Source organism: Oryx dammah, unplaced genomic scaffold (assembly GCF_014754425.2).
Source record: "Oryx dammah isolate SB20612 unplaced genomic scaffold, SCBI_Odam_1.1 HiC_scaffold_22, whole genome shotgun sequence".
In the NCBI taxonomy this organism is placed as follows: Eukaryota; Metazoa; Chordata; class Mammalia; order Artiodactyla; family Bovidae; genus Oryx; species Oryx dammah.
This window is the reverse complement of record NW_024070206.1, coordinates 54,392,582-54,404,855: the sequence shown is the minus strand read 5'-3', so window position 1 is coordinate 54,404,855 and position 12,274 is coordinate 54,392,582. Positions and strand designations below refer to the sequence as shown.

The 12,274-nt window shown below is 38.7% G+C and overlaps 1 protein-coding gene across 2 annotated transcripts in view; it reads left to right on the top strand.

The window, feature by feature from the left end:
* Positions 1-12,274, top strand: part of RTTN (rotatin) — a 109,681-nt gene that overhangs the window by 44,761 nt on the left and 52,646 nt on the right. For both annotated transcript variants that reach the window (XM_040264347.1, XM_040264348.1), the window contains exons 24-28: positions 777-965; positions 1,533-1,772; positions 2,986-3,130; positions 9,061-9,215; positions 10,563-10,782. In XM_040264347.1, the coding sequence (XP_040120281.1) occupies positions 777-965; positions 1,533-1,772; positions 2,986-3,130; positions 9,061-9,215; positions 10,563-10,782 (949 nt within the window). The remainder of the gene's footprint in view (positions 1-776; positions 966-1,532; positions 1,773-2,985; positions 3,131-9,060; positions 9,216-10,562; positions 10,783-12,274) is intronic.

Genomic DNA, 12,274 nt, shown 5'->3' with positions numbered 1-12,274 from the left:
TGAATATTTCTTAGACCTAAAAATATTTCTAGGTTCTCTTGGTAACACAGAGTGATTGAATTTATTGATGATGCCACTGTGTTCTCAAGCGAAAATAGTTAAGTTGTGATTCTGTCCCTTATTGACTGCTGTGAACACAGGCAATTCATTTAGCCTCTGTAAGTCTCATTTTGATAATGTGTAAAATGGATATCATACTGCCATGCCATGTAACTGAATAAAAGGTAACTTACATTGTTAGCCTACAGTAGACATTTGTGTTTCAATTGAACACCATGTATGTGTTGTTCACTATAGCCATGGGCCTTGATTTCGGGGGGTGTCAGTTCCCTCTGCAAACAACTCTCATACAACAAAGTGAAGTCGCTCAGTTGTGTCTGACTCTTTGCGACCCCATGGACTGTAGCCTACCAGGCTCCTCTGTCCATGGGATTTTCCAGGCAATTGCCATTTCCTTCTCCAGTGGATCTTCCTGACCCAAGGATGGAACCCAGGTCTCCTGCATTGTAGACAGATGCTTTACTGTCTGAGCCACCAGGGAAGTCCGTAGGAAATTGTGGTCAATCCTCAGGAAATTGTTTGATCGAGTGTTTTGGGAAGTTTGGAGGAGGGCAGAAGGACAAAGCATGACAACTGCTCAAAATCGGGATCATGAGAGAGATCTTCGTGTTATTGTAAAGTGGGAGGCATAGAACTAACTCTCCTTTGTGGCTCACCCTTTTGAGCAGCATTTAAGAATTTAAAAGTTCGCGATTATTTTTATTCCTTTTCTTCAGGTATCATCTACCAGTGCATGTACTTGGCCACCACGCCGTGAGTCCTTACTCCATGGTTCTGCCGTTATCTGCTGACTCTTTGGCCTTGAAGCCGGTATCAGATATGCTGAGGATGGCTTGGAACCTGTCGTGGTATCACGGGAGTGACAGTGTGTTGAAGCAAGTGAACTCTGAAGCTGAAATCCAGGAGTAAGTGTGACACATGTAGAAAAGCATTCACATTTAATTAATTTAATTAGTCCTTATTTTTCCTTTAGATCAAGTAGTTTTTTTGCTTATGGTCATCTGCTTTTTCACTGAAGACAATTTTTACTTTGTTATATTCATGCCTTTTAAAAAACTATCACACAAAGGAATTTCAACACATTGTTCTCTGCTGTTTTAGAGATTGTATACAATTGGGTTAGTTGATAGATTAATTCACTAGGAAAAGTGCTCTGGGTTAGTGTAAAAGCTTAATAAGTCTGTGTGCATTTGTCATCATTACTGTGTTGGTGATGACTTTTAAATATATTGAAAATTAGTGTTTTCTTTTGGATGACAATTATTTTATATTTCTCTAAGCAGTAAAATGTCAATATAAACATCCTTAAGCTACTGTAAAACCCTAATATTGATAGATACACATCAGATTTTCTTTTGGCCATGAGTCACCCTTTAATTAAAAGGAAACAAAGATAAAACAGAATTTGGGGGAGCTAGTTTAAAAATAATTGTGAGCTTTTATTTAAATAGCTTCTATTGCTCTTTGTTTAGATTTTTAGATACACTGAAGTTATCCACCGAGGACACCCTTACTCTGAAGATGACCCACACACCTAGTGGACTCAAGGACTGTCTCCGCTCCATCGTTCAGGCTGCAGGCCACAGGGAAGTGAGGGCTGCCCTCACAAGGATGAGTTTTTATCTCCTAAATGACAGACTGTCTTTCAAGGGCGGCACTGGCCCCTGTGGGGTTACCCTGAAGTCCTTGTCTTGGCACACCACACTAAACAGGTCAGTGTCACCTCAGAGACCTGGACTGGATCATATTTGGGTTCCCCTCCATACATTTAAGATAAGAGCATCTGTTCTTATTGTTGGTATCGTGAGAGAGAAATGTGATTTTAGAAAGAAAAACTTAAGGATTTTTAATTATCTGTAATGCATATCTTATAACAGCAAAAGAGAAAATTTGAATGTAATTACTACAGTTTGGAGTTATAAATAAATTATTTTTTTTTATAGATATTAACATTATTCTATTTTTAGGTCCTATCTTAGGAAATCTTAGTTTATCTTACAAAGTAAGTGATTAGGATAAGATGGGGTAAACAAACTGAATGCTTATCCTGTCCATATTATAAATGAGCTGAGATATCAGAGAATTGATTAAAGCCTTGGTAACCCTGGCTGTTTTATTTGCTTTTGCCTTTGTTTTGTTCTAAATTATCTCATTGATATTTTTACTCTGAATTTCTTGAAGTTGATAACCATGTGGAGGTCCTTTGGTAGTTACTGGAAAACCCTGGCCTATAAATTTAACATGTTTAACTGGTAGCAGATGGCTGCATTTGAAACAAGACTGATAAATAGCTGCTGCCAGCAATTTTACATTTCAGTCTTCATATGACTTTAGTATAATATGTATAACTTTCTGTTAAACAGAAAGTGTGCAGTTTTCAAAATGCAAGGTTTATATGAGTTTCTAAAACGTGGACGCTCGTTTAGCGTAGCTCTCACAATTTGGATATCTAATTTGCCTTTTTCAGTGGTGTGCTGGAGCCAGCTAGGACCACCTTGTTTCAGAGCTGTTGGTTAAATTATCTGGATTTTTGCAAGTTAGTTATTAAACACAATCACTCTTAAAAATTATATTTTGTAAACTTCTAGTCAAATTATATGAAAGATAAAGGTAACAATTATGCAAAGTCATCGCTTCCTAATTATTTTACAACATTTCAGTGTTATCTGTGTTCTCGAAGCTGTTTATATGGATCTGCCTGTGTGACGGGAACGGTGTGTAATGGTGAGCTGCAGGCCTGACCCCACAGCTGTGTGGTCCCTCGGTGGATGGCAGGCAGACACGGCAGGGTATTTACACTGTAGAAATTGGCAAGCACAGCAAGTCAGCCTCCCCCTCACTGCTCAGGCAGTTGTTAAATACTTATCTGGGTGCCACTTATTTTAAAGAACTAGAGACCATGGTTATGGTTTTCTTTTATTGTAGGTTTTTACAAGTTCTTCCTGCTTGCACTGAAGATGAGAAGCTGTTAATAGATATCATACATTTTCTCAGTAAGTTATTGAAGGAACAAAGAAAAAATGTACCTGTAGAACTTCTAAACTGGCTTCTAGAATTACTTCTTAGACAAGTAAGTGCTGTTAAGGAATTTGAGTTTGAGGTTTGACAGATGATGTATTTATAAAGATTATTAATACTGTGTATGGAAATATGGCAAAGTATAATTTTTACATAGCTCATGTTTAGCAAAGTAGTCGTTCTGTTGTAATCAATAGCTTTTAGCAGAATGCCTTCCTAACATGACTGAGTTTAAGTTAAAAGTCTGTGGACTAAATGGGACCTTCAGTCTTGGTGTTTAACAAAACCTGATCTCTGTGTGAATTTTCAGCTTGCAACCGTATTTTTCAGTGAGGTTCTTAGAGCGGGGAAGTTCAGATAGGCCTGTGAAGAGGCAGGGAGCCAAGCCTGGAGGCAGAGGGACAATGGTGGTGAGGTTGGAAAGAATGAGTCAGACTGTTCAGGCTTTAATGTAAGTTTACTGTAGTATTTACCCTTCCAGCCCTGACTATTCTCTACTTTTTGTAGATGATGTGTTTTAAGAAACCTGCCAAGAACCCAGGAAGCTAGCTTGTGTTTTATTTTTACAGATACTGTAGAGATTTACTTAACCTACTAAAGACAAACCTTTGGACAATCATGAAAAAAAACACAGTTAAATTAGGAAAAGGGGCCTAAAATGAAACAAAAGATAGTAGACCTTATAAAACAAAAATGTTTCATTATATGTTAATGCATTGCAAAGCTCATTTAAAGACTCCATTCTCTATAAAAATGCAAGGTGCTCATATAATATAAGTTAGAAATTCTAATTGAGAATGCTTTTGAAAGTAGTTATAGATTTGAAAAGATATGTCTATGAATGTTTCTGTATATAAAACTTGTTTCAGTTCAGTTCAGTTCAGTCGCTCAGTCGCGTCTGACTCTTTGGGACCCCATGAATCACAGCACACCAGGCCTCCCTGTCCATCACCAACTCCTGGAGTTCACTCAGACTCAACGTCCATCGAGTCAGTGATGCCATCTAGCCATCTCATCCTCTGTCGTCACCTTCTCCTCCTGCCCCCAATCCCTCCCAGCATCAGAGTCTTTTCCAGTGAGTCATCTCTTTGCATGAGGTGGCCAAAGTACTGGAGTTTGTACTTCAAAGAAGTACTGGAGTTTTCCTTCCAAAGAAATCCCAGGGCTGATCTCCTTCAGAATAGACTGGTTGGATCTCCTTGCAGTCCAAGGGACTCTCAGGAGTCTTCTCCAACACCATAGTTCAAAAGCATCAATTCTTCAGCACTCAGCCTTCTTCACAGTCCAACTCTCACATCCATACATGACCACTTGGAAAACCATAGCCTTGACTAGATGGACCTTAGTCGGCAAAGTAATGTCTCTGCTTTTGAATATGCTATCTAGGTTGGTCATAACTTTTCTTCCAAGGAGTAAGCGTCTTCTAATTTCATGGCTGCAATCACCATCTGCAGTGATTTTGGAGCCCCAAAAAATAAAGTCTGACACTGTTTCCACTGTTTCCCCATCTATTTCCCATGAAGTGATGGGACCAGGTGCCATGATCTTCATTTTCTGAATGTTGAGCTTTAAGCCAACTTTTTCACTCTCTACTTTCACTTTCATCAAGAGACTTTTTAGTTCCTCTTCACTTTCTGCCATAAGGGTGGTGTCATCTGCATATCTGAGATTATTGATATTTCTCCTGGCAATCTTGATTCCAGCTTGTGTTTCTTCCAGCCCAGCATTTCTTATGATGTACTCTGCATAGAAGTTAAATAAGCAGGGTGACAATATACAGCCTTGACGTACTCCTTTTCCTATTTGGAACCAGTCTGTTGCTCCATGTCCAGTTCTAAATGTTAATGTTTACTGTTTTCCACGTTATTGTGATTGTTGTAAAGGAGGTCTGTTTTGTTCACAGCTGCATACCCAGCATTTGCCCTAGTGCCTTGCACATCGTGAGCTCTCAGTTCAGTTCGGTTGCTCAGTCGTGTCCGACTCTTTGCGACCCTATGGACTGCAGCATGCCAGGCCTCCCTGTCCATCACCAACTCCTGGAGCTTATTCAAACTCATGTCCATTTAGTCGGTGATGCCATCCAACCATCTCATCCTCTGTCATCCCCTTCTCCTCCCACGTTCAATCTTTCCCAGCATCTTAGGGTCTTTTCAGATCACGTGACCAAAGTATTGGAGTTTCAGCTTTAGCATCAGTCTTTCCAGTGAATATTCAGGACTGATTTCCTTTAGAATGAACTGGTTGGATCTCCTTGCAGTCCAAGGGACTCTCAAGAGTCTTCTCCAACACCACAGTTCAAAAGCATCAATTCTTTGGCACTCAGTTTTCTTTATGGTCCAACTCTCACATCCATACATGACTACTGGAAAAACCATAGCTTTGACTAGATGGACCTTTGGTAGCAAAGTAATGTCTCTGCTTTTTAATATTCAGAATGAGGAGGCCTTACAAATAGCTGTGAAAAGAAGAGACATGAAAGGCAAAGGAGAAAAGGAAAGATATACTCATTTGAATGCAGAGTTCCAAAGAATAGCAAGGAGAGATAAGAAAGCTTTCCTCAGTCATCAGTGCAAAGAAGTAGAGGAAAACAATAGAATGGGAAAGACTAGAGATCTCTTCAAGAAAATTTTCATTCAAAGATGGGCTCAATAAAGGACAGAGATGGTATGGACCTAACAGAAGCAGAAGATGAGAAGAAGAAGATGAGAGATAGGAAGAGGTGGCAAGAATACACAGAAGAATTATACAAAAAGATCTTCATGACCCAGAAAACCACGATGATATGATCACTCACCTAGAGCCAGACATCCTGGAATGCGAAGTCAAGTGAGCTTTCAGTAAACATTTATTAACTTACTAGTAAACATGTGATATTAAGGAAGCTGTGTAGTTAATTACAAGAAACACACATTATCCTCATTTCATAAGATGTTAGAATAGAACATAAATGGAAACTGCGGGCCGTATTATGTATGTAAGTATATTCATAGAATAATAATTCCTAGAACTATAATTGCTGGAGACAGTTACAAATTGCAGAGACATATGTATATGTGTTTCTGTTGAGTTTGTTTTAAATAGATAACCCTTATTTTGAGTGATATGAAGATATTTACAAAGCTCCAAAAGATTGGAGCTCTTTTGTTTCCTTTTCTGTGAATTGTCCCTTGATGCCCTTGTTAAGTTTTGCCCCACAGTTGGGTTTTTGGTCTCCTCTAGCACATATGTGCTCACACACACACACACTCTCCCCCTTTCTCTTTCATTTTTGGTAACAGAAGAGCCCTTCATAAATTAGATTAGCCCTGTATCTGTGATATGGGTTACAGACTTTTTTTTTCCATTAGTCTTCTGACCTTACTGTATTTTGGAGTTATTTTCCTATTTTAGCCACCTCTTTTATATCCTAGCTTTTGTTAGTTGTTTCTACTTTTCATCTTTTATTGTACTTAAACTGTGCTCCATGATCATAATTTCTACATTTAGGTATAGTCTACAGGGGTGTGTGTGTGGTGTGTGTATATATATGTATGTGAGAGAGTGAGAGAGAAAAATCTGACCTCTGACCCCTTCACCATTACTACCCCCAGGCCGAGCCATATAGTATAAAGACATGGTAAACTGAGAAAAATACTTATAATATAAATGAGAGACACAGTACGTGAACTGTGAAATTCCAGATGTTCAAGCTAGATTTAGAAAAGGCAGAGGAACCAGAGATCAAATTGCCAACATCTGTTGGATCATTGAAAAAGCAAGAGAGTTCCAGAAAAATATCTGTTTCTGCTTTATTGACTATGCCAAATCCTTTGACTGTGTGGACCACAACAAACTGTGGACAATTCTTGAAGAGATGGGAATACCAGACCACCTGACCTGTCTCCTGAGAAATCTGTATGCAGGTCAGGAAGCAACAAATAGAACTGGACATGGAACAACAGACTGGTTCCAAATTGGGAAAGGAGTATGTCAAGGCTGTATATTGTCACCCTGCTTATTTAACTTATATGTCATGAGAAACGCTGGGCTGGATGAAGCACAAGCTGGAATCAAGATTTCTGGGAGAAATATCAATAACCTCAGATATGCAGATGACACCACCCTTACGGCAGAAAGTGAAGAAGAACTAAAGAGCCTCTTGATGAAAGTGAAAGAGGAGAGTGAAAAAGTTGGCTTAAAGCTCAACATACAGAAAACTAAGATCATGGTATCTGGTCCCATCCCTTCGTGGCAAACAGATGTGGAAATAGTGGAAACAGTGGTAGACTTTATTTTTTTGGGCTCCAAAATCACTGCAGATGGTGATTGCAGCCATGAAATTAGAAGACGCTTACTCCTTGGAAGAAAAGTTATGACCAACCTAGACAGCATATTAAAAAGTGGAGACATTACTTTGCCAACAAAGGTCCATCTAGTCCAAGCTGTGGTTTTTCTAGTAGTCATGTATGGATGTGAGAGTTGGACCATAAAGAAAGCTGAGTGCCAAAGAATTGATGCTTTTGAACTATGGTGTTGGAGAAGACTCTTGAGAGTCCCTTGGACTGCAAGGAGATCCAACCAGTCCATCCTAAAGGAGATCAGTCCTGAATATTCACTGGAAAGACTGATGTTGAAGCTGAAACTCCAATACTTTGGCTACCTGATGTGAAGAAGACCCAGATGGAAAATACCCAGATGTGAAAAGACCCATTGGAAAAGACCCAGATGCTGGGAACTGTTGAACGCAGGAGGAGAAGGGGACGACAGAGGATGAGATGGCTGGATGGCATCACCGACTGAATGGACACAAGTTTGAGTAAACTCCGGGAGTTGACAATGAACAGGGAGGCCTGGCGTGCTGCAGTCCATGGGGTCGCAGAGTCAGACATGACTGAGTGACTGAACTGAACTCAATGAGAGACAACATGCTAATTTCCCTGAATTATAATTTTTGAGTTCTTAATAAGATAGTTGTCCTTCCAGAGTACATAGACTTATTATTCAAAGTTTACTCTTCTGTTACTTTCCCAAGGATGATTTTGAACTACTGAATTTGCTTTTATTTTCTCTTATCCTTTAATTACTAAAAAATTAAGGAAGCATTTAGAGGCAGTTTTTTTTTTTTTAATATCTTTAATAAAGCAAACAGGAAAACCTAATGTCATAGTTCTTTTAACTTTTAAGCCTGCTTAAATATTTTAGATGTTAGATATTAAGATATTAAAATAATTTCTATAGAACTTTTCCTCTGAACGAGTTTTTTGATTACTTGATTTTTGATCTATACACTTTTTTATAACTTCATAATATTCTTGCTCATTTTAAGAAAAGAATAACCTTTAAAACAATCTCCTTCTTTGGTTAGAGTTTTTGTACACTGGGAGTTGTGGTGGTTTCGGTTTGTGAAATTAGCAGGTATATACCAGTCTTCAGTTTTAGAATCTTTTCTTGAAAATCTGTACAGTAGTTGAATGTTTGTAAATAAGGCTGTAAATAGTATATAACAATAGAAAAATTAAAATATATTTGCCTAAATTGTGTAAGTATAGTCAATTAAAACTTTATATTTCAATGATTATGAATTTTATAGTATGTCATGAGTGCTGATATATATTCCATAATTTATTCATAGTTTAAATGAAATTTCTTCAGAGTTGTAGATGATGATACTGTAAAGTTAATGCAGTTTTAGAAAAGGAATTTTGGTATTTGACTTTGTATGGTATTAAAGCTGTTTTAGAAGAGTTTTATCTTATCTTCTCATATATTATCATCACTAGTGTTATAAATAATAATAATACTTTTAAACATGAGCAAAGTAACTTAAGGAGAATTTACTCTCTAATATCATGCTACAAGGGTTAAATTATTAAGTATTATGTTAAATTATTGAGTCTTAGTTTCTCCAGAACATGATTAACAACAAAAAAACCAACATTTTGGGGGAGCAGCATATAGCTCAATGAGAGAGTAAATACATGTTTTACAAACTTCATTTTTTAGAGTCCAAATCCACTGTTGGACCTCCTGGTTCTGACGGAGTCCCAGACACAAGAGGAAACGGATGATGTCCGCACTGCGGTCAGGCAGCAGCTCCAGAAAGAGCTGATTGCTCTCTTTAGTACCTTGCTGCTCAGTTTTGAGGCCGTTACTGACAGGTACCATTGGGATAATTGGAAGTTTGGGGACATTTATGTAAAACCTAGTTTTCTTTTGATTTCCAAAGAGTCGTTTCACTTGTTTCAAGTTAAGAGGAGGAAAGATTTCAGTAAAAATCAGTTGTGGTGGTCTGTTTTATTTCAGTCCTGATTATAATTTTACACACATGTGGGCACACTATTTTGTTGTCTCTAGGCTTAGTTCTTGGGGCTTCCCTGGTGGCTGAGATGGTAAAGAATCCGTCTGCAATGCAGGAGACCCAGGAAGATCTGGAGAAGGGAATGACAACCCACTCTAGTCTTCTTGCCTGGAGAATTCTATGGACAGAGGAACCTGGCGGGCTATAGTCCACAGGGTTCCAAAGAGTTGGACACACACACACACAAAAGAGCTGGACATGATTAAGGGCTTAACACTTTCACTTTCACTTAGTTCTTGGTTTTTTCTTACGTTTCTATACATCTGACTGAGCAGTCATACCCATTTCTATGACTTAACAAATTTTTGCATTGATGATTTTCAAATGTATGTCCATAGCTCTGACTTAAAAATTTTAAATTCATAATTTTAACCCATAATTTTAAATTCATAATTTTAATTTTAAAGTATACAATTGAGTGGGTTTTGATATATATACAGTGTGCAACTATCACTGGTTAATTCCAGAACATTTTCATTACCCCAGAGCAGTCTGTTCCCATTCACCCTTACCCAGACCCCTGGTCACCATTAATCAATCTTATGAGTTTGTGTATTCTGGACATTTCATATAACTGGAGTCAAACAATACGAGACCTTTTTATGTCTGGCTCTTTTCATTTAGCATCATGTTTCCAAGGTCTGTCCACGTTGTAGCAGATGTCAGTGACTAAATGATAGTCCCTGGACGGATATGCCATGTTCTGCTTATCTGTTCACCTGCTGGTAGACATTGAGTCCTCCTTTCACTGTGGTGAATTGTGGTGTTATGAACATTCATCTGCACATTTCTGTGTGAATGTATGTTTTCAGTTCTTGAGTATATACCTAGGACTAGAATTGTGGGTTCATGTGGTAATTCTGTGTTAACTTTTAATTTCATTATCAGTTGTCAATACTGATACCCATTTATGCATTTTTCAGTGTAATTGTTACTTGTATTTTACATTATATATTCTGGATGGTACATTCACTATGTTTTCCTTGGAAAGACTTGTTTTAAGAGGGAGTATTTTCTGCCATTTCCACTAGTTCCTACTTTTCTGATACAGTGAATTGTTAGTATCCCTCTACCACCAGTAAGAAAGCCCATTAAACCCATTACATTTGTTCAGTGGTTGATTTTTTTCCCCTCCTTACGTACACAGGAAATGCTTGGAGCTTTTTTACGTTTTCCAAACACAGCTGGCCCTGAAACTACTCCAGTGTCTGAGAGTCACGGACGCTCCTCACTTCTATGGCCTGCCGTCCCTCGAGAGGACTTTGCGGGGAATGGCCCACCTCACGGCGTGTCCGGGGTGGAGCGCACACTCTCCTCTCACAAAGCCACTCGACATTTGTGGGAAGTACTTGGCAGGTCTCCTCGAAGTAAGTAAAAATAGCCACTGACTATAAATAGCAATAATACAACCCTAGATCATCAGTTCAGTTCAGTCGTTCAGTCGTGTCCGACTCGTGGCGACCCCATGAATCGCAGCACGCCAGGCCTCCCTGTCCATCACCAACTCCCGGAGTTCACTCAGACTCACGTCCATCGAGTCCATGATGCCATCCAGCCATCTCATCCTCTGTCATCCCCTTCTCCTCCTGCCCCCAATCCCTCCCAGCATCAGAGTCTTTTCCAATGAGTCAACTCTTTGCATGAGGTGGCCAAAGTTCTGGAGTTTCAGCTTTAGCATCATTCTTTCCAAAGAAATCCCAGGGTTGATCTCCTTCAGAATGGACTGGTTGGATCTCCTTGCAGTCCAAGGGACTCTCACGAGTCTTCTCCAACACCACACTTCAAAAGCATCAATTCTTCGGTGCTCAGCTTTCTTCACAGTCCAACTCTCACATCTATACATGACCACTGGCAAAACCATGGCCTTGACTAGATGGACCTTTGTTGGCAAAGTAATGTCTCTGCTTTTCAACATGCTATCTAGGTTGGTCATAACTCTCCTTCCAGGGAGTAAGCGTCTTTTAATTTCATGGCTGCAATCACCATCTGCAGTGATTTTGGAGCCCAAAAAAATAAAGTCTGACACTGTTTCCACTGTTTCCCCATCTATTTCCCATGAAGTGATGGGACCAGATGCCATGATCTTCGTTTTCTGAACGTTGAGCTTTAAGCCAACTTTTTCACTCTCCTCTTTCACTTTCATCAAGAGGCTTTTTAATTCCTCTTCACTTTCTGCCATAAGGGTGGTGTCATCTGCATATCTGAGGTTATTGATATTTCTCCCAGAAGTCTTGATTCCAGCTTGTGCTTCTTCCAGCCCAGCATTTCTCATGATGTACTCTGCATATAAGTTAAATAAGCAGGGTGACAGTATACAGCCTTGACGTACTCCTTTTCTTATAGCTATTCACTATTGATCACTCAGTGTGTGCCAGGCACAATATGAAGTGCATTGTGGGTGCTACTGTATTTAATGTAGATTATTACTGTTTACGTTGTTGTTGGTCAGTTGCTCAGTTGTGTCTGACTCTCTGTGACCCCATGAATTGTAGCATGCCAAGCTTCCCTGACCTTCCCTATGTCCTGGAGTATTGTTCATGGCTCATCATGATTAAATGTTTTAATGATTTTTATTAGCAAATGTGTAAGTAAGGTTACTTTTATGAATAAACTCATTTTTAAGAAAAGTAAGGCTTATACTTAATTAAGCCCCTTTATTTGGGTAACTTGTTTATTTGTGTTTATTAATCCTTTTGTAAATCATACTTCAGATGATATTATCTAGGATTTGTTTCCAAAAGTACATCTTACTTTTTAAAAAAAATTTTAAATACTCCCAGCTGTCCTATAAAATTTAATGTGACTATAATGTAAAATTTGTTATAGTCACTTTAATGAAATATTTTTTGGGTAATTATA